This window comes from Scyliorhinus canicula, chromosome 10 (genome assembly GCF_902713615.1).
Source record: "Scyliorhinus canicula chromosome 10, sScyCan1.1, whole genome shotgun sequence".
Classification (NCBI taxonomy): domain Eukaryota; kingdom Metazoa; phylum Chordata; class Chondrichthyes; order Carcharhiniformes; family Scyliorhinidae; genus Scyliorhinus; species Scyliorhinus canicula.
Window position 1 is genome coordinate 1,588,941 of NC_052155.1, and position 25,606 is coordinate 1,614,546.

The following is a 25,606-nucleotide window of genomic DNA, read 5'->3' on the forward strand; positions in this document are numbered from 1 at the left end:
ATATTTTGTAAAAATTTCAATAAAATTATTTTTTAAAAAAAAAGTTGTTGGTGGGATGTTTCCCGGGGTGTTTATTTGCTGTAACCTGTTTTGATACATGTTTGTAATAAAGTGCATTTAAAAAGAAAAGCATTTAGACAGTTATATGGGAATGATGGGTATAGAGGGATATGGGCCAAATGTGGCCAATTGGGACAAGCTTAGTGGTAAAACATGGACAAGTTGGGTCAAAGGGCCCGTTTCCATGCTGTAAGCTCCATAAAGTGACCATGTTTGGGTGGCTTGCAATGGGAATCGTGCCCAAACAGCTGACAGGATTCTCACACTGTTTTCCGGCCCAAAATTACACTCATTTTCTGGGAGAATTTTGTCGCCTACATTTCTCCCACAACCAACATAAACAGATCAGTTGCTCAATCATCTCTGCTGTCTCCTGCACTTTGTTACAGGCAAAATGGCGCATCACAAATATTCACCTTTTTTAAATGCTTGATGCCAAGAAACATCCCGGTGAATTTACAAGGCTGAAAGACGTGATGAATAATGGGGGCGTGAGGTGCCGAGGAAGCAGGTTCTGGGCTCTGTACTTACTGTGAATATGTTGGAGCGTCGCTTGGACTGTTTGCGGACGGGGGTGGGAGTGCTGGACGCAGCGATTGTCTCAATTCGCAGTTCCTTCTGACTCATACTTGGCGTGGACGGCACTGAGGAGGAATAGTCACTGAAGACCCCTCCATTAGCAGCCTGTGGAATTCACAATATATCCAAATTATCAAAATACCACAGAACCCACAAATTGGGACTCACAATCTTATGTACCATCATTCAGCAAGACATCAATATTCACCCCAACTGAAAGTCTCAACAAACAACTAATATTCTTGGAGGTCCTAAGATTGGGAAAATGCAGTATAAATCCAAATTGTTTTTTAGATATACAATGGGCCCCATTGAGACATTGTAGTGATCTCTGAATATCAATACAACACGATCAACATATGTAATGCTGGTACAGGCAATTGCCTACTCAAAGTCTCACTATCAGGACCTATATGAATAGTTTTCCTGCTATTTCTGTTGGAGTGTGTATCAGGAGTGCAGAGAGAACACATATAGAAAAACTAGACACAGAAGAAGTTATTTATTATCAAAGCATTGTTTGTCTAATTTAGTTAGTTATCTCTACAATTGTTTCTTTATTTTACTAGTTGAGTATTAAGTAAAAAGATCTCAATATTAATTTATATTACTCGATAAATTAGTTTATCTTTACAAGAAGACGACTACTCATTTCAGCTGCCTCAAAAGAGTCATATATATTACACAAGTATATATAACAAACATGAGATTGTCTACAAAATTATGAGGGGCATAGACAGAGTGGACAGTCAGAGGCTTTTTCCCAGGGTAGAGGGGTCAATTATTCGGGGGCGTAGGTTTAAGGTGCGAGGGGCAAGGTTTAGAGGAGATGTACGAGGTAAGTTTTTTACACAGAGGGTAGTGGGTGCCTGGAACTCGCTGCCGGAGGAGGTGGTGGAAGCAGGGACAATAGTGATGGTTAAGGGGCATCTTGACAAATACATGAATAGGATGGGAATAGAGGGATACGGACCCAGGAAGTGTGGAAGGTTTTAGGGTGGACGGGCAGCATGGTCGGCGCAGGCTTGGAGGGCCGAAGGGCCTGTTCCTGTGCTGGACTTTTCTTTGTTCTTTGAGATGAAATGCAAATTTCCCCATCACCACAATCTCCAGTCAGAAACACATGTGAGTGTCTGTGTGCCTTCTCAACTTAGTCTTTCCCTCTCTGGTACTACCTGATGTGAGAGGAGATACCAACTACAACAGTAGTTAGCATTCACACGCAACACAGTCCCAAACAGACAGTTAGCATTCACTCCCAACACAGTCCCAAACAGACAGTTGGCACTCACACCCAACACAGTCCCAAACAGCACAGTTAGCACTCACACCCAACACAGTCCCAAACAGACAGTTAGCACTCACACCCAACACAGTCCCAAACAGACAGTTAGCGCTCACACCCAACACAGTCCCAAACAGAGAGTTAGCATTCACACCCAACACAGTCCCAAACAGCACAGTTAGCACTCACACCCAACACAGTCCCAAACAGACAGTTAGCGCTCACACCCAACACAGTCCCAAACAGACAGTTAGCACTCACACCCAACACAGTCCCAAACAGACAGTTAGCCCTCACTCCCAACACAGTCCCAAACAGACAGTTAGCCCTCACACCCAACACAGTCCCAAACAGACAGTTAGCACTCACACCCAACACAGTCCCAAACAGACAGTTAGCGCTCACACCCAACACAGTCCCAAACAGCACAGTTAGCACTCACACCCAACACAGTCCCAAACAGACAGTTAGCACTCACTCCCAACACAGTCCCAAACAGACAGTTAGCACTCACACCCAACACAGTCCCAAACAGACAGTTAGCATTCACTCCCAACACAGTCCCAAACAGACAGTTAGCGCTCACACCCAACACAGTCCCAAACAGACAGTTAGCACTCACATCCAACACAGTCCCAAACAGACAGTTAGCACTCACACCCAACACAGTCCCAGACAGACAGTTAGCACTCACACCCAACACAGTCCCAGACAGTTAGCGCTCACACCCAACACAGTCCCAAACAGACAGTTAGCGCTCACACCCAACACAGTCCCAAACAGTACAGTTAGCGCTCACTCCCAACACAGTCCCAAACAGACAGTTAGCGCTCACTCCCAACACAGTCCCAAACAGACAGTTAGCGCTCACACCCAACACAGTCCCAAACAGACAGTTAGCGCTCACACCCAACACAGTCCCAGACAGTTAGCCCTCACACCCAACACAGTCCCAAACAGACAGTTAGCACTCACACCCAACACAGTCCCAGACAGTTAGCACTCACACCCAACACAGTCCCAAACAGACAGTTAGCGCTCACACCCAACACAGTCCCAAACAGACAGTTAGCATTCACTCCCAACACAGTCCCAAACAGACAGTTGGCACTCACACCCAACACAGTCCCAAACAGCACAGTTAGCACTCACACCCAACACAGTCCCAAACAGACAGTTAGCACTCACACCCAACACAGTCCCAAACAGACAGTTAGCGCTCACACCCAACACAGTCCCAAACAGAGAGTTAGCATTCACACCCAACACAGTCCCAAACAGCACAGTTAGCACTCACACCCAACACAGTCCCAAACAGACAGTTAGCGCTCACACCCAACACAGTCCCAAACAGACAGTTAGCGCTCACTCCCAACACAGTCCCAAACAGACAGTTAGCCCTCACACCCAACACAGTCCCAAACAGACAGTTAGCGCTCACACCCAACACAGTCCCAAATAGACAGTTAGCATTCACACCCAACACAGTCCCAAACAGACAGTTAGCACTCACACCCAACACAGTCCCAAACAGACAGTTAGCATTCACACCCAACACAGTCCCAAACAGACAGTTAGCATTCACACCCAACACAGTCCCAAACAGACAGTTAGCACTCACACCCAACACAGTCCCAAACAGACAGTTAGCCCTCACTCCCAACACAGTCCCAAACAGACAGTTAGCCCTCACACCCAACACAGTCCCAAACAGACAGTTAGCACTCACACCCAACACAGTCCCAAACAGACAGTTAGCGCTCACACCCAACACAGTCCCAAACAGCACAGTTAGCACTCACACCCAACACAGTCCCAAACAGACAGTTAGCACTCACTCCCAACACAGTCCCAAACAGACAGTTAGCACTCACACCCAACACAGTCCCAAACAGACAGTTAGCATTCACTCCCAACACAGTCCCAAACAGACAGTTAGCGCTCACACCCAACACAGTCCCAAACAGACAGTTAGCACTCACACCCAACACAGTCCCAAACAGACAGTTAGCGCTCACACCCAACACAGTCCCAAACAGACAGTTAGCACTCACATCCAACACAGTCCCAAACAGACAGTTAGCACTCACACCCAACACAGTCCCAGACAGACAGTTAGCACTCACACCCAACACAGTCCCAGACAGTTAGCGCTCACACCCAACACAGTCCCAAACAGACAGTTAGCGCTCACACCCAACACAGTCCCAAACAGTACAGTTAGCGCTCACTCCCAACACAGTCCCAAACAGACAGTTAGCGCTCACTCCCAACACAGTCCCAAACAGACAGTTAGCGCTCACACCCAACACAGTCCCAAACAGACAGTTAGCGCTCACACCCAACACAGTCCCAGACAGTTAGCCCTCACACCCAACACAGTCCCAAACAGACAGTTAGCACTCACACCCAACACAGTCCCAGACAGTTAGCACTCACACCCAACACAGTCCCAAACAGACAGTTAGCGCTCACACCCAACACAGTCCCAAACAGCAGTTAGCACTCACACCCAACACAGTCCCAAACAGACAGTTAGCGCTCACACCCAACACAGTCCCAAACAGACAGTTAGCACTCACTCCCAACACAGTCCCAAACAGACAGTTAGCATTCACTCCCAACACAGTCCCAAACAGACAGTTAGCGCTCACTCCCAACACAGTCCCAAACAGACAGTTAGCGCTCACACCCAACACAGTCCCAAACAGACAGTTAGCACTCACACCCAACACAGTCCCAAACAGACAGTTAGCCCTCACACCCAACACAGTCCCAAACAGACAGTTAGCGCTCACACCCAACACAGTCCCAAACAGACAGTTAGCGCTCACACCCAACACAGTCCCAAACAGACAGTTAGCGCTCACACCCAACACAGTCCCAAACAGACAGTTAGCCCTCACACCCAACACAGTCCCAAACAGACAGTTAGCCCTCACACCCAACACAGTCCCAAACAGACAGTTAGCACTCACACCCAACACAGTCCCAGACAGACAGTTAGCCCTCACACCCAACACAGTCCCAAACAGACAGTTAGCGCTCACACCCAACACAGTCCCAAACAGACAGTTAGCACTCACACCCAACACAGTCCCAAACAGACAGTTAGCACTCACTCCCAACACAGTCCCAAACAGACAGTTAGCACTCACACCCAACACAGTCCCAAACAGACAGTTAGCACTCACACCCAACACAGTCCCAAACAGACAGTTAGCACTCACTCCCAACACAGTCCCAAACAGACAGTTAGCGCTCACTCCCAACACAGTCCCAAACAGACAGTTAGCACTCACTCCCAACACAGTCCCAAACAGACAGTTAGCCCTCACACCCAACACAGTCCCAAACAGACAGTTAGCGCTCACACCCAACACAGTCCCAAACAGACAGTTAGCACTCACACCCAACACAGTCCCAGACAGACAGTTAGCCCTCACACCCAACACAGTCCCAAACAGACAGTTAGCGCTCACACCCAACACAGTCCCAAACAGCAGTTAGCACTCACTCCCAACACAATAGCCATTTTTTTATTTCTGCTCTTTCCTCGGAGATGGGCAACTCTGGCAAGGCCAGTATTTGTTCCCTAACCACAATTGAACAGGAGAGGGTGGCGCTGAGACACCATCTTGAACTGTGAACCGTGGGGTGGTACTACACCCACATTGTGCCAAGGGCAGCGCTGTGGCACAGTGGTTAGCACTGCTGCCTCACAGCTCCAGTGACCCGGGTTCAACTCCAACTTGGGTCACTGTCTGTGCGGAGTCTGCACGTTCTCCCCATGTCTGCGTTAGTTTCCTTTGGGTGCTCCAGTTTCCTTCACAGTCCAAAGATGATCAGGTTAGGTGGATTAGCCGTAATAAATTGCTAATTCATGTCCAATTGTTAGGTATGGTTATAGGGATAATGTGGGAGATTTGGCCATGGTATGGTGCTGTTTCGGAGCGTCGCTGCAAGCACTGTAGGGGTTCTATGGTACAACTGAGTAATTCACATAGCCATTTCAGAGGGTGGGTTAGAGTCAACCACATTGCTGTGGGTCAGGAGTCACATGTAGGCCAGACAAGGTAAGGAGAACAGATTTCCTTCCCTGGAGGGCATTAGTGAATCAGTTTTTACAACAATCGATGATTATTCATGGAACCTAGAACAGTACAGCACAGTACAGGCCCTTCAGGGCCTCACGGTAGCATGGTGGTTAGCATCAATGCTTCACAGCTCCAGGGTCCCAGGTTCGATTCCCGGCTGGGTCACTGTCTGTGTGGAGTCTGCACGTCCTCCCCGTGTGTGCGTGGGTTTCCTCCGGGTGCTCCGGTTTCCTCCCACAGTCCAAAGATGTGCGGGTTAGGTGGATTGGCCATGCTAAATTGCCCGTAGGTAAGGTTAATGAGGGGATTGTTGGGTTACGGGTATACGGGTTACGTGGTGATCATTGCTCGGCACAACATCGAGGGCCGAAGGGCCTGTTCTGTGCTGTACTGTTCTATGTTCTATGTTCTATGTTCAGCCCACGATATTGTGCCGACCATTTATCCTAATCTAAGATCAACCTAACCTACACCCCTTCAATTTACTGCTGTCCATGTGCCTGTCCCAAGAGTCATTTAAATATCCCTAATGACTCTGACTCCATCACCTCTGCTGGCAATGGTCACCGTTACTGAGAATAGCTTTCAATTAATGTTTCTTTTCTTTTTAATTAATTGAATTAGAATTTGGGATTTGAACCTGCGTCTCTGTGGCCCAGTGACAAAGCCAGTAAAGCAGCAACTCCCCCTATTTCTGATAGACTGCTTGGGCAGCTCACCTGGTTGATGTGTACTGATGGGATGGAGGCGTTGGATACCGAGGAATGGCTGGGAGAGTTTGGCAATGACTTGCAGGGTCCAATCGATAACTGCTGCTTCTTCCGCAATGCCACAATCTTCTGAGCCACTAAATGAGTGAACAGCAGGTAGGGGTTAGCATTTCTGACTGAGCTAATCAATGATCTACAGAAATCCTGTACATCTCCTTTTTCACTAAGGTGCTGACTCCCCTCAGCAAAGTTTCAACACTTCCAGGTTCTTCTCCCAAGTGACCACTTTCTACGAGTAAGCAGTGACATCTGTCAGCAGGCTATTGACCTGCAGCAACATCACCATCGAGCACAATGTTCTCCTTACCCCTCCCCAGAATAGACCATTCCAGTTGCAACTTTGTTGAAATTAGCTAGAGTTGCAGTGGGTTGGCGAGGGGAGGTAGCTACACACAAACCAGATTATATAAATGGAGCAGTCGCAAACAGGGCAGCTTCTGTCAAATCCAAATGATCTGAGCTCTTTCTGTTCCTCTGTTGCACTACCACAGTGAACCAGCAAGGGGTGCCAGCCAGACCTGTGACTTCAGATGGACCAACACCACCACCTGCAGACAGCTCAGTGGTACTGCAGCCATGCCAGCCACATGGTAAAATGATACCTGTTCGAATTCACATATCATTAATACAGGTTCAAAACAATCAACTGCCCAAACAGCTTCAGCTTCTGTGAATGGAAAGGAAAAGAACAGGTAAGATTGAGAATCAGGCAGCTGAGTGTTGGAGGAGCCTCTTTGCTTTTATTTAGCAGGTTGATGTTTCTTACTGCCTGTGGGAAGAAGGGAAGTCAGCAAGGTGGACGAACAAACTGACCATGGCGTCAGGCTGCATGAGGCCATTCAAGTGGGGGAGCGAAAAGGAATGTGGTAGTGATAGAGGACAGTATACTTGGTGGGGGTAGATACTGATTTGAAGGCAGTGTTGCCTTCTCAATGACTGCTTCAGGACAGCTCCACACAATTGGGGAAGAAACTCGGGTGGAGAGAGGGGGAAGATCAGTGGTTATGATTTATGTTGGAATTTAAGAAGAGTTTGAGGAGTTTGGTGTAAAATTAAAATGCATCCAAGGTCAGCGCGGTAGCACAGTGGTTAGCACAGTTGCTTCACAGCTCCAGGGTCCCAGGTTCAATTCCCGGCTTGGGTCACTGTCTGTGCGGAGTCTGCACATCCTCCCCGTGTGTGCGTGGGTTTCCTCCGGGTGCTCCGGTTTCCTCCCACAGTCCAAAGATGTGCAGGTTAGGTGGATTGGCCATGATAAATTGCCCTTAGTTTCCAAAAAGGTGGGGTGGGGTTACTGGGTTAGGGGGATAGGGTGGACGTGAGGGCTTAAGTGGGTTGGTGCAGACTCGATGGGCTGAATGGCCTCCTTCTGCACTGTATGTTCTATGTTCAATGGGGATCCACACACAGACCAATCTCCCGATTACATGTTGATGCCAAATTGCTGGCCTGAATGCTGACCTCAAGGATAGAGGACTGTGTGACAGGGGAAGACCAGACGGGGTTTGTTAAGGGTAGGCAGTTAACGGCCAATGGGGCGTGGGGCTGAGTTGGGTCCCATTCTGGAAGAGGAGGTTTGAAAGGTCCTTCACAGGGAAAACTCCACGTCTTCATGTGCTCGGCTAAGTCTGATCCAACTCAAGGTGGTGCACAGGGCGAATCTGACTAATCTGTGGGAGTTGTTCTCGGGGTGGGGTGGGGGGGATAGCTAATCACACTCCTATGTTCTGCTCTTGTCCCAAGTTAATGAGCTTTGGGATTTCTTTCTCCAACACCATGTCGGAGATTGGAGCCGTGTCCGCTGGTGGCCAATTTAAGGGTATCAAACTCGCTGGTGCTGCGGGGGGGGGGGGGGGGGGGGGGGGGGGGGTGAATGCAGATAATCTCGCCTTCGCCGTGTTAACAGCCCAGAGACAGGTTCTGCTTGAGTGGAGAAATGCCACTCCACCCCCTGCCTCAGCTTGGTTTGGAGACCTCCTGTCATTCTTACATTTGGAGAAGGTTAACTTCACCATTAGAGGGTCGGTAGAAAGGTTCTATAAGGCCATCCATTCATTTCCTATTTTAAGTATCTATTCACCGTCAGCTGTTAAGGGTTTAGTATAGTTTTGGAACGTTAAATTAATTTGTGTTTTTGATTGCTTGTGTTATTTGAGATTATAACTTGAGTTAATTGTGTTATATTATTTTGTTTGTAATAAAGTTTTCAATAAACATATTTTTTTAAGAAAGATTGGGATGTGAACACTCCAACGGCTTCTCGAAAGAGTTTGGCTGAAAAATTTGACTTTGAACAGAGCAGAAGCTTTTGCCAAATGCTGGCAAGTTAAACAGTAGTTTGACACAGGACGGAATCTGCAATCTCTCTGTGTCTTTGTGTCTCTGAGTGTGTGTCTCTCTCTCTCTCTCTCCATACATCTCACACTAGCAGAAGGATGTGGATGCTTTGGAGAGGCTACGGAAACAGTTTACTGGGATGTTGCCTGGTATGGAGGGTGTTCGCTATGAGGAGAGGTTAGATAAACTCGGTTTGTTCTCACTGGAATGACGGAGGTTGTGAGGCGACCTGATAGATGTCTACGAGATTATGAGTGGCATGGACAGAGTGGGGTAGGAGAGTCAAGTACGAGGGGACATAGGTTTAAAGTGTGTGGGGAAAAGTTTAGAACAGATGTGTGAGGCAGGTTTTGTACACAGAGGGTGGTAAATATATGGAAGGCGCTGCCTGGGGAGGGGGTGGGAGCCGGTACGATAGCGGCATTTAAGCGACATCTAGACAAGTATATGAATAGGGTGGGAACGGAAGGATACGGACTCCAGTGCAGACGGTTTTAGTTTAGGCAGGTACCATAGTCGGCACAGGCTTGGAGGGGCTGAAAGGCCTGTGCTGTATTGTTCTTATTCCAGTGTCTGCTAACTGTATTTAAAAGTGGATTTAGACCTGAGACAGGTTTGCTTAATTGGAGATAAAAAGATAGCAGTGAAGAGAGAAAATGTTTCATTTATTGTTCAGCATTGTTTAATTGGTAATTGTCAGCTATTTTCTTTATGATGCTGAAGTTAGATTCATACTGTGTTGGCAATAAAGTTGATTTTAATATATCATATCCCTATTTGTGGGTGGAATCTCTCCAGGAGCTAAGTATCCTTTCCTCACAGTCTTACAAATGAAATGAAATATTGGGGTTTCTGCCCAGTATCCGAGCAGCTTTTGGGGTCTGGTCCGGGACGGAATACTTCACAATAACGGTGAGAATTTTAACATCAAAGTTTCTTGGCTGTAGGTCAATGAGCAGAGGGGTGACTTCCGGTTGCGGCTATGCGGAGCTAAGCCGCACGTTCGGCAGCTCCCGCTAGGAACGGACTTTTGGGCTCTTTTTAGGGCCCCCAGCGGTACTTGATCGACGATTCCCGATGTGGGAAGGGGTCTGCAGTAGATCCCCAGGGTTCTATGGTCCGGACCAGGAATGGGGTGAGCAGAAAAGCGGTGGCAGCGCCCCTGGAAAAGCGGGGGAAGGGAAACAAAATGGCGGCCGGCGGAGGCCTCGAGGAGCTGAGGCAGTGGGCGCAGGAGCAGCAGGAGTCTCTGCTGCGCTGCTTCCAGGAGCTTAAGGTGGAGCTGCTGGAGTCGCTGAAGGCTACCACCGGTAAGCTGCTGGAGACTCAGACAGCCCAGGGGGCTGCGATCCGGGAGCTACAGCAGCAGGCCTCCGAAAGGGAGGATGAGGCCGTGGCCCTCGCGGGGAAGGTGGAGATGCACGAGGCGCTCCATAAAAAGTGGCAGGAACGGTTCGAGGAGATGGAGAACCAGACGAGGCAGAAAAATTTACGGATCCTGGGCCTCACGGAGGGGCTGGACCTGGTGGCCTATGTGGTCGTTTTGTTGAACTCGTTGATGGGAGCTGGGTCCTTCCAGGGGCCCCTGGAGTTGGAGGGGGCCCACAGAATACTGGCTAGGAGGCCCAAGCCGAATGAGCCGCCGCGGGCGGTGTTGGTGCGGTTTCACCGGTTCGTGGATCGTGAATGCGTGCTCCGGTGGGCCAAGAAGGAGCGGAGCAGCAAGTGGGAGAACACGGAGGTGTGGATCTTCCAGGACTGGAGTGCGGAGGTGGCTAAGCGGAGGGCCGGGTTTAACCGGACGAAGGCGGTGCTCCATAGACAGAGTGTGAAGTTTGGCATGTTGCAGCCGGCGCGTCTGTGGGTCACCTACAAGGACCGTCACCATTATTTTGAGTCCCCGGAGGAGGCGTGGGCCTTTGTGCAGGCCGAGAAATTGGACTCAAACTGAGGGTCAGGGATGGGGGTTTTGTATGATAATGTAACTGTGTCTATTTTTTGGAGGGGGGGTTCTCTGTTTCATGCAGGATGTGTGTTGGCTTCAGGGTGGGTGGGGCGATGTCTTTTAGTATGGGTCTGGTGGACGGGTTCGGGCAGGGAGGTAAACTGGGAGTGCGGGGAGCTGGTGGTGGGGACCGGCAATGGGAGTTGCCCTAGAGGAGGCGGGGTTGGGCAGGGCGAAAGCGCGGGCTTTCCTCTTGTTTCCCGCGCTGCGGGGTGATGGGGGCGGGGTCGGGGCTGAGTAGCGCGGACCTTTGCTTATTTTTATTTTCCCGCGTGGGCGGGGGAGGGGGGGGCCTGCTGATGGGCACGGTGGAGGAGGAGTAGCCCCACGTGGGGAGGGGGTCAGAGGTGTGGCGGGAGTCGCCGGGGTCAGCAGAAGTTAGCTGGCTCACGGGAGTGCAATGGAGCAGGGGAGCACGGCTAGGAGGGGTCCTGGCCTGGAAGGGGGGGGGGGGGATTTGCCGCCGTGGGGAACGGGCCGAGCGGGGGTCGCTGGCCAGTGGCGGGCAGGAGATGGGTTATGGCTAGTCGGTAGGGGAGGGGGGCAGGGAGCCCTCTGATCCGGCTGATAACTTGGAATGTGAGGGGGCTGAACGGGCCGGTCAAGCGGGCCCGAGTGTTTGCGCACCTGAGGGGGCTGAAGGCGGATGTGGCCATGCTCCAGGAGACGCACCTGAAGGTGGCGGACCAGGTTCGACTGAGGAAGGGGTGGGTGGGCCAAGTATTTCATTCAGGGCTGGATGAGAAGAATCGGGGGGTGGCGATCCTGGTGGGAAAGAGCGTGTCGTTTGAGGCGTTAAATGTGGTGGCTGACAGTGGCGGGAGGTATGTGATGGTGAGTGGTAAGCTGCAGGGGGAGCGGGTGGTGTTGGTGAATGTTTACGCCCCAAACTGGGACGATGCGGGGTTTATGCGGCGCATGTTGGGCCGCATTCCGGACCTGGAGGTGGGGGGCCTGATCATGGTGGGGGGGGGGACTTCAACACGGTGCTGGATCCCCCATTGGATCGATCCAAGTCCCGGACGGGTAGGAGGCCGGCGGCGGCTAAGGTGTTGAGGGGGTTTATGGATCAGATGGGAGGGGTGGATCCCTGGAGGTTTGCGAGGCCAAGGGCCAGGGAGTACTCGTTTTTCTCCCACGTGCATAAGGCCTATTCCAGGATTTATTTTTTTGTCCTGAGCAGGGGGCTGGTTTTGAGGGTGGAGGATGCCGAATACTCTGCCATAGTCATTTCGGATCATGCCCCGCACTGGGTGGACCTCGGGCTGGGGGAGGAGAGGGACCAGCGTCCACTCTGGCGCTTGGAGGTGGGGCTGCTGGCAGACGAGGAGGTGGCTGGGAGGGTTCGGGGGTGTATCGAGAGGTACCTTGAGGCCAACGATAACGGGGAGGTCCGAGTGGGGACGGTCTGGGAGGCATTGAAGGCGGTGATTAGAGGGGAGTTGATTTCCATCCGAACCCATAGGGAGAGGGGAGAGCAGAGAGAGAGGGAGAGATTGGTGGGGGAGATGGTGAGGGTGGATAGGAGATATGCGGAGGGTCCGGAGGAGGGATTGCTGGGGGAGCGGCGTAGCCTTCAGGCCAGGTTCGACCTATTGACCACTAGAAAGGCGGAAGCTCAGTGGAGGAAAGCACAGGGGGCGATGTATGAATATGGGGAGAAGGCGAGTAGGATGCTGGCACACCAGCTCCGAAAGCGAGACGCGGCCAGGGAGATTGGGGGAGTGAAGGATAGAGATGGGAAGGTGGTGCGGAGGAGGGTAGACATTAATGGGGTCTTTAGGGACTTTTATGGGGAATTGTACCGGTCTGAACCCCCGGTGGAGGGGGGGGGGGGGGGGGGGGGAGAATGGGGCGCTTCTTGGACAAGCTGCGATTTCCGAAGGTGGAGGAGGGGCAGGTGGAGGGACTGGGGGCGCCGATTGAGCTGGAGGAGTTGGTCACTGGGATTAGCAGCATGCAGTCGGGGAAGGTGCCGGGGCCGGATGGGTTTCCGGCCGAATTTTATAAAATGTATGCGGACCTGTTGGTTCGGACCTTTAACGAGGCAAGGGAGGGGGGGGCTTTGCCCCCAACTATGTCACGGGCGCTGATTTCCTTGATCCTTAAGCGGGACAAGGACCCCCTGCAGTGTGGGTCATATTGGCCGATCTCGCTGCTAAATGTAGACGCCAAGCTGTTGGCGAAGATATTAGCTACAAGGATAGAGGATTGTGTGCAGGGGGTCATTCACGAGGACCAGACGAGGTTTGTAAAGGGAAGGCAGTTGAATACCAACACACGAAGGCTTCTGAATGTCATTATGATGCCGGCTGTGGAAGGGGAGGTGGAGATAGTGGTGGCATTAGACGCGGAGAAGGCCTTTGATCGGGTTGAGTTGGGGTATCTGTGGGAGGTGTTGGAAAGGTTTGGGTTTGGGATGGGGTTTGTCCGTTGGGTGAGGCTGCTTTATGAGGCCCCGATGGCGAGTGTAGCCACGAATAGGAGGAGGTCGGAGTACTTTCGGCTGCACCGGGGGACGAGACAGGGGTGTCCCCTGTCCCCCTTGCTCTTTGCGTTGGCAATTGAGCCCCTGGCCATGGCGCTGAGGGAGTCGGGGAACTGGAGGGGCCTGGTGCAGGGTGGGGAGGAGCATCGAGTGTCACTTTACGCAGATGACTTGTTGCTACATGTGGCGGACCCGGTGGGGGGAATGCCAGAGGTGATGAGGATTCTCGGCGAATTTGGGGGCTTTTCTGGGTACAAGCTCAACCTGGGTAAGAGCGAGCTGTTCTTTGTGCACCCGGGGGATCAGGAGGAGGAGATTGGTAGGCTCCCACTGAAGCAGGCAGGGAGGAGCTTTAGGTACCTGGGAGTCCAGGTGGCTAGGAGCTGGGGGGCCCTGCACAAGCTTAACCTCACAAGGCTGGTGGAGCAAATGGAGGAGGAGTTTAAAAGATGGGATATGTTACCGCTGTCGCTGGCGGGTAGGGTGCAGTCCGTCAAGATGACGGTGCTCCCAAGGTTTTTGTTCTTGTTCCAGTGCCTCCCCATCCTTATTCCGAAGGCCTTTTTTAGGAGGGTCAACAGGAGCATCACGGGGTTTGTATGGGCACACGGGACCCCGAGGGTGAGAAGGGAGTTTTTGGAACGGGGCAGGGATAGGGGGGGGGGGGGGGGGGGGGGGGGTCTGGCGCTGCCCAACCTGTGTGGGTATTACTGGGCTGCCAATGCAGCGATGGTGCGTAAGTGGGTAATGGACGGGGAGGGGGCAGCATGGAAGAGGATGGAGATGGCGTCCTGTGTGGGCACGAGCCTGGAGGCGCTGGTAACGGCGCCGTTGCCGCTCCCTCCAACGAGGTATACTACGAGCCCGGTGGTGGCGGCTACCCTGAAAATTTGGGGACAATGGTGACGGCATAGGGGGGAGGTGGGGGGCTTGATGGAGTCCCCGATACGGGGGAACCACCGGTTTGTCCCGGGGAGCATCGATGGAGGGTTTCTCAGCTGGCACAGGGTAGGTATTAGGAGGTTGAGGGACCTGTCTGTAGATGGGAGGTTTGCGAGCCTGGGTGAGTTGGAGGGGAAGTTTGGGCTCCCCCCGGGGAACATGTTTCGGTACATGCAGGTTAGGGCGTTTGCCAGGCGGCAAGTGGAGGGGTTCCCTATGTTGCCCCTGCGGGGGTTCGGGACAGGGTGCTCTCGGGGGTGTGGGTTGGAGGAGGGAAGATTTCGGACGTGTACCATGTTACGCAGGAGGTGGATGAGGCCTCGGTGGAGGAGCTGAAGGGTAAATGGGAAGAGGAGCTGGGTGAGGAGATTGAGGAGGGGACGTGGGCGGATGTCCTGGAAAGGGTGAACTCCTCCTCTTCTTGTGCGAGGCTTAGCCTCACACAGTTTAAGGTGCTGCATAGGGCTCATATGACCGGGACGAGGATGAGCAGGTTCTTTGGGGCGAGGATAGGTGTACTAGGTGCTCGGGGAGCCCAGCGAACCATGCCCATATGTTTTGGGCATGCCCAGCGTTGGGGGACTTTTGGAAGGGGGTAGCAAGCACGGTGTCGAGGGTGGTAGGATCCAGGGTTGAGCCAGGCTGGGGACTCGCGATATTTGGGGTGGCAGCGGAGTGCAGGAGGCGAAAGAGGCCGGTGTTCTGGCCTTTGCGTCACTAGTAGCCCGGCGCAGGAATTTGCTTCAGTGGAAGGATGCGAGGCCCCCAAGCGTGGAGGCCTGGATCAATGACATGGCGGGTTTCATTAAGTTGGAGAGGGTGAAATTCGCCCTGAGAGGGTCGGTGCAAGGGTTCTTTAGGCGGTGGCAGCCTTTCCTGGACTTCCTGGCGGAACGGTAGGGAAATAGGCCGGCAGCAGCAGCAACCCGGGGGGGGGGGGGGGGGGGGGGGGGTGGTTCGATGGGAGGGAGAATTGTGTACAGGGGTTTGTTGGATGTGGCGGGTGTTATCTCGTTCCTTTTTGTTGTTTTCTTTTTTTTGTAGTTGCTGGGAGGGGGGTTTGCTTTTTTGTTCTTTGGTTTTTACTATGGCTGGTTGGTTAATATTGTTTTGTTGTTTATATTTTGTGAAAATCTTAATAAAAATTATTTTTTTTTAAAAAATGAGCAGAGGGGGTGATGGGGGAACGAAATTGGCTCCGAGTTGAGACATGCTCAGCAGTTTTTGATGGCCCCAACGTTACGGTGAGTCGAATATGGGACCAGCCAAGAGTGCATTGGAATAGCCAAGTCTAAAAGGTAGCAAAGGCATGAATGAGGGTTTGAACATCAAATCAACTGACACAGAGCAAAGTCAGATAATGTTACAGAGTTGGAAATAAACGGTCTTGTGGACGCCACGATAGCACAGTGGTTAGCACAGTTGCTTCACAGCTCCAGGGACCTGACTTCCCGGCTTGGGTCACTGTCTGTGCGGAGTCTGCACGTCCTCCCCGTGTGTGCGTGGGTTTCCTCCGGGTGCACCAGTTTCCTCCCACAGCCCAAAATGTGCAGGTTAGGTGGGTGGACCATGCTAAATTGCCATTGGTGTCCAAAAAAGGTTAGGTGAGGTTACTGGATTACAGTTGGAGGTGGGGCTTGAGTTGGCTGCTCTTTCCAAGGGCCAGTGCAGCCTCGATGGGCCGAATGACCTCCTTTTGCACTGTAAATTCTATGAAAGGTCAAAACTCAACTCCGAATCAACTATGAGACCAAGTCGCTAAAGAATGGAGTTTGTGACGGCATCGGGGGGAAACAGGGGGCTCGATGGAGGCTCCACTGGGTGGCAACCATCGGTTCATCCCGGGGAACACGGATGGGGGATTCAGGGGGTGTCAAAGGGCGGGCATCAGCAAATTGAGGGACCTGTTTATTGGCGGGAGGTTTGCGGGCCTGGGGGAACTGGAAGATAAATTTGGCCTTCCCCAGGGGAACATGTTCAGATACCTGCAGGTAAAGGCGTTTGCTAGGCGACAGGTAGAGGGATTCCCTTTGCTGCCCTCGCAGGGGACGATGGACAGAGTGCTTTCGGGGGTGTGGGTAGGAGAGGGGAAGGTGTCTGACATCTATAAGGTAATGCAGGAGGTGGAGGAGTCGTCAGTGGAGGAGCTGAAGGCTAAATGGGAGGAGGAACTCGGGGAGCAGATAGAGGACGGGACTTGGGCGGATGCCTTGGACAGAGTCAACTCTTCCTCCTCATGTGCGAGGCTTAGTCTCATCCAATTTAAGGTGCTGCACCGGGCCCACATGTCCGGGACTAGGATGAGTAGGTTCTTCGGGGGTGAGGACAGGTGCACCAGATGTTCGGGGAGTCCTGCGAACCACGCCCATATGTTCTGGGCATGCCCAGCACTGGAAGAATTCTGGAAGGGGGTGGCGGGGACGGTGTCGAGGGTGGTTGGATCCAGGGTCAAACCAGGGTGGGGACTCGCGATTTTTGGGGTTGGGGTGGAGCCGGGAGTGCAGGAGCCGAAAGAGGCCGGTGTCCTGGCCTTTGCGTCCCTAGTAGCCCGTCGAAGGATTCTGTTACAATGGAAGGATGCAAGGCCCCCAAGTGTGGAGACCTGGATCAGTGACATGGCGGGATTTATGAAATTGGGAAAGGTCAAATTTGCCCTGAGAGGATCAATACAAGGGTTCTACAAACGATGGCAGCCTTTTCTGGACTTCCTGGCTCAGAGATAGGTAACTGGGTCAATAGCAGCAGCAACCCGGGGGGGGGGGGGGGGGGGGGGGGGGGGGGGGGTGCATTATTGTAGTGTTTATTCTGTAACTTTATAGTGTGTTAATATGCGTTGTTGTTAAAATGCTGGGTTGTTCATGGGGATGGGGTGAATGTATATGATTGTTAATATTATTGTTATTTTCGGTATTTTACTAAGGTGCGTCAATGTTGTATAAAATCAAAATTTCTCAATAAAAATTATAAAAAAAAAAGAATGGAGTTTGAGGGCAGCACAGTGGCGCAGTGGTTAGCACTGCTGCCTCACGGCGCCGAGGTCCCAGGTTCGATACCGGCTTTGGGTCACTGTCCGTGTGGAGTTTGCACATTCTCCCCGTGTTTGTGTGGGTTTCACCCCCATAACCCAAAGATGTGCAGGGTAGGTAGATTGGCCATGCTAAATTGCCCCTTAATTGGAAAAAATGAATTGGGTACTCTAAATTTATTGGGGAAAAAAAGAATGAAGTTTGGAGCAGGGACTGAAAATAATGACTTCAGTCTTTCCAATATTCTCTGGTTTACTGGTCATGGTTTTATTGGGGACTAGGGCATCTGAGCTGCCCTTGAGGGTATGGTTGAGCAAATCAGCAACTGCAGATGGAGTTTAATTTGGATAAATGTGAGAGGATGCATTTTGGTAGATCACATCAGGGCAGGACCGACTCAGTTAATGGTAGGGAGTTGGGGAGAGTTACAGAATAAAGAGATCTCGGGGTACGGGTTCATAGCTCCTTGAAGGTGGAGTGGCAGGTGGACAGGGTGGTGAAGAAGGCATTCAGCAGGCTAGGGTTTATTGGCCAGAATATTCAATACAGGAGTTGGGACATCTTGTTGAAGTTGTACAAGACATTATTAAGGTCACACTTGGAACACTGTGTTCAGTTCTGGTCACCCTATTATAGGAAGGATATTGTTAAACTAGAAAGAGTGCAGAAGAGATTTATGAGGATGCTCCCAGGACTTGATGGTCTGAGTTATAAGGAGAGGCTGGATAGACTGGGACTTTTTCCACTGGAGCGTAGGAGGCTCAGGGGTGATCTTATAGAGGGTATAAAATAATGAGGAACATAGATAAGGGAGATAGTCGACATCTTTTTCCAAATGTAGGGGAGTCTAAAATGAGAGGGCATAGGTTTAAGGTGAGAGGAGAGAGATACAAAAGGGTCCAGAGGGGCAATTTTTTCACAGAGGGTGGTATCTGGAACGGGCTGCCAGAGGCAGGGGTAGAGGCAGTTAGACAGTTACATGGGAATGATGGATATAGAGGGATATGGGCCAAATACTGGCAATTGGGACTAGCTTAGTGGTAAAAAGTGGGCGGCATGGACAGGTTGGGCCGAAGGGCCTGTTTCCGTACTGTAAACCTCTCTGACTCGATGGAGAAGCAGCTGGCTGAAATGCTGCTCCTGTGAATTAAACTTGTGCTGTAAAACGTCAGACAGAAGGTGACATTACCATCCTGGAAAACCCGTTCTACATTCAGTCCATATGTAGCGCACGTCTCGTAGTATGTGCATCGCTTCAAGTCATTGGATAACTTCCGGGCCCGAGCATCATCGATAACCCGAGGGTTCGTTGCACTGATTGCATCTAATAAATGGACGAACTACAGGTGGTTAATAAACGGTCACAGATGAGTATATTACTACAGATATAGAATCATAGAATGGTTACAGCACAGGAGGCAGCCATTGTGTTTACACCAGCTCTATCTAGGAGCCTCCATCACATCGGGCAGCACATTCCAGATCCTAACTAAATCCATGTGGAAAAGACTTTACTCATCTTGCTGTTGGATCTTTTGATCATCACTTTAAATTTGTGTTGACCGGTCCTCGATCTTTCTACCAATGGGAACAGTTTCTGCTTATTCACTCTGTCCAGCCCCCTCATGACTTTGAGAAATTCTATCAAATGTCCCCTCAACTTTCTCTGATCTGAGGACAGTTCTGACTACTCCAATCTGTCCACGTCATTGAAGCTCCTCATTCCTGGGATCATTGTCATAAATCCTCTGTGCATCCTCAATAAAGAGGTACCCAGGATTGCACACAATACTCCAGCTGAGCTAAAGCAGTGTTTTAAACAGGTTTACCATTTAAAGTTCTTCTGGTTATATCGTTGCTTATAAAGCACAGGATTCTATTCCCCAATTACTTAACCTGCGCTGCCACCTTCATTAATTTGTACACCCAGATATATACTCCAGGTCCCTCTGCTCCGCTCTGTACCATATTGTCTCTCTGTGCCCTTCCTACTAAAATCATCACTTTCACACTTCTCTACATGAAGTCTCTTCTTTCTAATTCTTGGTGCCCAACCCTCTACCAAGTTAGATTAAACTCTCCCAACAGCACGAGCATATTGCCTGGGGGGACTTTGGCCTGTACAGATTCAAACTCCCCCAGAACCGGTCGAAATGTCCCAGGAATCGAAAGCTCTCCAGCCACAGCTCTATCCTCCTTTTTCTATCCTTACTAATGCAATCGGAGTAATCTGGACATTATTATCTTTGAGGTCTGACATGCTACTCTCCTTCCTAGCTCCTGAAACTCTTTTTTTTAATTTAAAGGACCCAATTCTTTTTTTCTTCCAATTAAGGGGCAATTTAGCGTGGCCAATCCACCTACCCTGCACATCTTTGGGTGGTGGGGGTGAGACCCATACAGACACGGGGAGAATGTGTAAACAAGGGGAGTCTTGACAAATATATGAATAGGATGGGAATAGAGGGATACAGTCCCTGGAAGGGTAGGAGATTTTAGTTCAGACGGGTAACATAGTTGATGCAGGCTTGGAAAGCCGAAGGGCCGTTCCTGTGCTTTGATTTTCTTTGTCCTTTGTTCTTTGTTCCACGCGGACAGTGACCCGGGGCCAGAATCAAACCCGGGTCCTCAGTGCCGCGGGGCAGCAGTGCTAACCACTGCGCCACCGTGCCGCCCGGGTCCTCAGTGCCCTGAGGCAGCAGTGCTAACCACTGTGCCACCGTGCCGCCCGGGTCCTCGGTGCCCTGATGCAGCAGTGCTAACCACTGCGCCACCATGCCGCCCGGGTCCTCGGTGCCCTGAGGCAGCAGTGCTAACCACTGCACCACCGTGCCGCCCGGGTCCTCGGTGCCCTGAGGCAGCAGTGCTAACCACTGTGCCACCATGCCGCCCGAGCTCCCTAAACTCTGATGGCAGGATTTCATCCTTCTTCCTACCTATGTTGATGGGACCAATATGAATTACTACCAAAGAAGGAACATTTAATCCTAGATTCATATCTGCAGCTGCAGGAATATGTGTCCGTCCCTCTAATTAGCTAATCCTCTATTACTTTTGCTGTTACGAATTTCCCTATCTGCCTGGTCACACTGCACTGATCACTATCTGCCTGGTCACTATCTGCCTGGTCACTATCTGCCTAGTCACTCTGCACTGGTCACTAACTGCCTGGTCACTATCTGCCTGATGTGGAGATGCCGGCGTTGGACTGGGGTGAGCACAGTAAGAAGTCTTACAACACCAGGTTAAAGTCCATGCAGACACTGCGACAACGAATAAACGGGCATCGTGCGACTATCAACAGGCAGGACTGTTCCCTTCCAGTTGGGGAACACTTCAGCAGTCAAGGACATTCAGCCTCTGATCTCCGGGTCAGCATTCTACAAGGAGGCCTTCAGGAGACGCGACAACGCAAAATTGCTGAGCAAAAACTTATAGCTAAGTTCCGCACGCATGAATGCGGACTCAACCGGGATCTGGGATTCATGTCGCATTACATTCGGCCCCCACCAACAAGCCTGGACTTGCAGAGGCCTACCGACTGAACTGGCTTGGGACAATTCACACCTCTTTAACCTGGAGTTACCTCTCTCTCTGCATCTTTGATGATTTGATTGCCTGCAGGTGCTCGCATTCCGGGGCATCTCTGACTGTGTCTATATAAACATTTCTGGAACAAGCCTTTCCATTCACCTGAAGAAGGAGCAGCGCTCCGAAAGCTCGTGTTTGAAACAAACCTGTTGGACTTTAACCTGGTGTTGTAAGACTTCTTACTATCTGCCTGGTCACTAACTGCCTGGTCACTATCTGCCTAGTCACTCTGCACTGATCACTATCTGCCTGGTCACTCTGCACTGGTCACTATCTGCCTGGTCACTATCTGCCTGGTCACTCTGCACTGGTCACTCTGCACTGATCACTATCTGCCTGGTCACTATCTGCACTGGTCACTATCTGCCTGGTCACTCTGCACTGGTCACTATCTGCCTGGTCACTATCTGCCTAGTCACTCTGCACTGGTCACTAACTGCCTGGTCACTATCTGCCTGGTCACTATCTGCCTGGTCACTATCTGCCTGGTCACTCTGCACTGGTCACTATCTGCCTAGTCACTCTGCACTGGTCACTATCTGCCTGGTCACTCTGCACTGGTCATTCTGCACTGATCACTATCTGCCTGGTCACTCTGCACTGGTCACTATCTGCCTGGTCACTCTGCACTGGTCACTATCTGCCTGGTCACTATCTGCCTGGTCACTCTGCACTGGTCACTATCTGCCTGGTCACTCTGCACTGGTCACTATCTGCCTGGTCACTATCTGCCTGGTCACTCTGCACTGGTCACTATCTGCCTGGTCACTCTGCACTGGTCACTATCTGCCTGGTCACTCTGCACTGGTCACTCTGCACTGATCACTATCTGCCTGGTCACTCTGCACTGGTCACTATCTGCCTGGTCACTCTGCACTGGTCACTCTGCACTGGTCACTATCTGCCTGGTCACTATCTGCCTGGTCACTATCTGCCTAGTCACTCTGCACTGGTCACTATCTGCCTGGTCACTATCTGCCTAGTCACTCTGCACTGGTCACTATCTGCCTGGTCACTATCTGCCTAGTCACTCTGCACTGGTCACTATCTGCCTAGTCACTCTGCACTGGTCACTATCTGCCTGGTCACTCTGCACTGGTCACTATCTGCCTAGTCACTCTGCACTGGTCACTATCTGCCTGGTCACTCTGCACTGGTCACTATCTGCCTAGTCACTCTGCACTGGTCACTATCTTCCTGGTCACTATCTGCCTGGTCATTAACTGCCTGGTCACTAACTGCCTGGTCACTATCTGCCTAGTCACTATCTGCCTGGTCACTAACTGCCTGGTCACTAACTGCCTGGTCACTATCTGCCTGGTCACTCTGCACTGGTCACTATCTGCCTGATCACTCTGCACTGGTCACTATCTGCCTGGTCACTCTGCACTGGTCACTATCTGCCTGGTCACTCTGCACTGGTCACTATCTGCCTGGTCACTATCTGCCTAGTCACTCTGCACTGGTCACTATCTGCCTGGTCACTCTGCACTGGTCACTATCTGCCTGGTCACTATCTGCCTGGTCACTATCTGCCTAGTCACTCTGCACTGGTCACTATCTGCCTGGTCACTATCTGCCTGGTCACTCTGCACTGATCACTATCTGCCTGGTCACTCTGCACTGGTCACTATCTGCCTGGTCACTCTGCACTGGTCACTATCTGCCTAGTCACTCTGCACTGGTCACTATCTGCACTGGTCACTATCTGCCTGGTCACTATCTGCCTGGTCACTATCTGCCTAGTCACTCTGCACTGGTCACTATCTGCCTGGTCACTATCTGCCTAGTCACTCTGCACTGGTCACTATCTTCCTGGTCACTATCTGCCTGGTCACTCTGCACTGGTCACTATCTGCCTGGTCACTCTGCACTGATCACTATCTGCCTGGTCACTCTGCACTGGTCACTATCTGCCTGGTCACTCTGCACTGGTCACTATCTGCCTGGTCACTATCTGCCTAGTCACTCTGCACTGGTCACTATCTGCCTAGTCACTCTGCACTGGTCACTATCTGCCTGGTCACTCTGCACTGTTCACTATCTGCACTGGTCACTATCTGCCTGGTCACTATCTGCCTAGTCACTCTGCACTGGTCACTATCTGCCTAGTCACTCTGCACTGGTCACTATCTGCCTGGTCACTCTGCACTGGTCACTATCTGCCTAGTCACTCTGCACTGGTCACTATCTGCCTAGTCACTCTGCACTGGTCACTATCTGCCTGGTCACTCTGCACTGGTCACTATCTGCCTGGTCACTATCTGCCTGGTCACTATCTGCCTAGTCACTCTGCACTGGTCACTATCTGCCTGGTCACTATCTGCCTGGTCACTCTGCACTGATCACTATCTGCCTGGTCACTCTGCACTGGTCACTATCTGCCTGGTCACTCTGCACTGGTCACTATCTGCCTAGTCACTCTGCACTGGTCACTATCTGCACTGGTCACTATCTGCCTGGTCACTATCTGCCTGGTCACTATCTGCCTAGTCACTCTGCACTGGTCACTATCTGCCTGGTCACTATCTGCCTAGTCACTCTGCACTGGTCACTATCTTCCTGGTCACTATCTGCCTGGTCACTCTGCACTGGTCACTATCTGCCTGGTCACTCTGCACTGATCACTATCTGCCTGGTCACTCTGCACTGGTCACTATCTGCCTGGTCACTCTGCACTGGTCACTATCTGCCTGGTCACTATCTGCCTAGTCACTCTGCACTGGTCACTATCTGCCTAGTCACTCTGCACTGGTCACTATCTGCCTGGTCACTCTGCACTGTTCACTATCTGCACTGGTCACTATCTGCCTGGTCACTATCTGCCTAGTCACTCTGCACTGGTCACTATCTGCCTAGTCACTCTGCACTGGTCACTATCTGCCTGGTCACTCTGCACTGGTCACTATCTGCCTAGTCACTCTGCACTGGTCACTATCTGCCTAGTCACTCTGCACTGGTCACTATCTGCCTGGTCACTCTGCACTGGTCACTATCTGCCTGGTCACTATCTGCTGGTCACTATCTGCCTGGTCACTATCTGCCTGGTCACTATCTGCCTGGTCACTCTGCACTGGTCACTATCTGCCTAGTCACTCTGCACTGGTCACTATCTGCCTAGTCACTCTGCACTGGTCACTATCTGCCTGGTCACTCTGCACTGGTCACTATCTGCCTGGTCACTATCTGCCTAGTCACTCTGCACTGGTCACTATCTGCCTGGTCACTATCTGCCTGGTCACTATCTGCCGAGTCACTCTGCACTGGTCACTATCTGCCTGGTCACTCTGCACTGGTCACTATCTGCCTGGTCACTCTGCACTGGTCACTATCTGCACTGGTCACTATCTGCCTGGTCACTATCTGCCTGGTCACTCTGCACTGGTCACTATCTGCCTGGTCACTCTGCACTGGTCACTATCTGCCTAGTCACTCTGCACTGGTCACTCTGCACTGGTCACTATCTGCACTGGTCACTATCTTCCTGGTCACTATCTTCCTGGTCACTATCTGCCTGGTCACTAACTGCCTGGTCACTAACTGCCTGGTCACTATCTGCCTGGTCACTATCTGCCTGGTCACTATCTGCCTAGTCACTCTGCACTGGTCACTATCTGCCTGGTCACTCTGCACTGGTCATTCTGCACTGATCACTATCTGCCTGGTCACTCTGCACTGGTCACTATCTGCCTGGTCACTCTGCACTGGTCATTCTGCACTGATCACTATCTGCCTGGTCACTCTGCACTGGTCACTATCTGCCTGGTCACTCTGCACTGATCACTATCTGCCTGGTCACTATCTGCCTGGTCACTCTGCACTGGTCACTATCTGCCTGGTCACTATCTGCCTAGTCACTCTGCACTGGTCACTATCTGCCTAGTCACTCTGCACTGGTCACTATCTGCCTAGTCACTCTGCACTGGTCACTATCTGCACTGGTCACTATCTGCCTGGTCACTATCTGCCTAGTCACTCTGCACTGGTCACTATCTGCCTAGTCACTCTGCACTGGTCACTATCTGCCTGGTCACTCTGCACTGGTCACTATCTGCCTGGTCACTCTGCAGTGGTCACTCTGCACTGATCATTATCTGCCTGGTCACTCTGCACTGGTCACTATCTGCCTGGTCACTCTGCACTGGTCACTATCTGCCTGGTCACTCTGCACTGGTCACTCTGCACTGATCACTATCTGCCTGGTCACTCTGCACTGGTCACTATCTGCCTGGTCACTCTGCACTGGTCACTCTGCACTGGTCACTCTGCACTGGTCACTATCTGCCTGGTCACTCTGCACTGGTCACTATCTGCCTGGTCACTCTGCACTGGTCACTCTGCACTGGTCACTATCTGCCTGGTCACTCTGCACTGGTCACTCTGCACTGATCACTATCTGCCTGGTCACTCTGCACTGGTCACTATC

General features: G+C 51.6%; 1 protein-coding gene across 2 annotated transcripts in view; it reads right to left on the reverse strand.

Annotated features, from left to right (window-relative positions):
• The window catches only part of LOC119972178 (arf-GAP with GTPase, ANK repeat and PH domain-containing protein 3-like), a 965,193-nt gene that overhangs the window by 480,389 nt on the left and 459,198 nt on the right, over positions 1-25,606 (reverse strand). For both annotated transcript variants that reach the window (XM_038808502.1, XM_038808500.1), the window contains exons 6-8: positions 18,779-18,913; positions 6,741-6,868; positions 592-744 (exon numbers count right to left, since the gene is read on the reverse strand). In XM_038808502.1, coding sequence (XP_038664430.1) covers positions 592-744; positions 6,741-6,868; positions 18,779-18,913 — 416 coding nt within the window. The remainder of the gene's footprint in view (positions 1-591; positions 745-6,740; positions 6,869-18,778; positions 18,914-25,606) is intronic.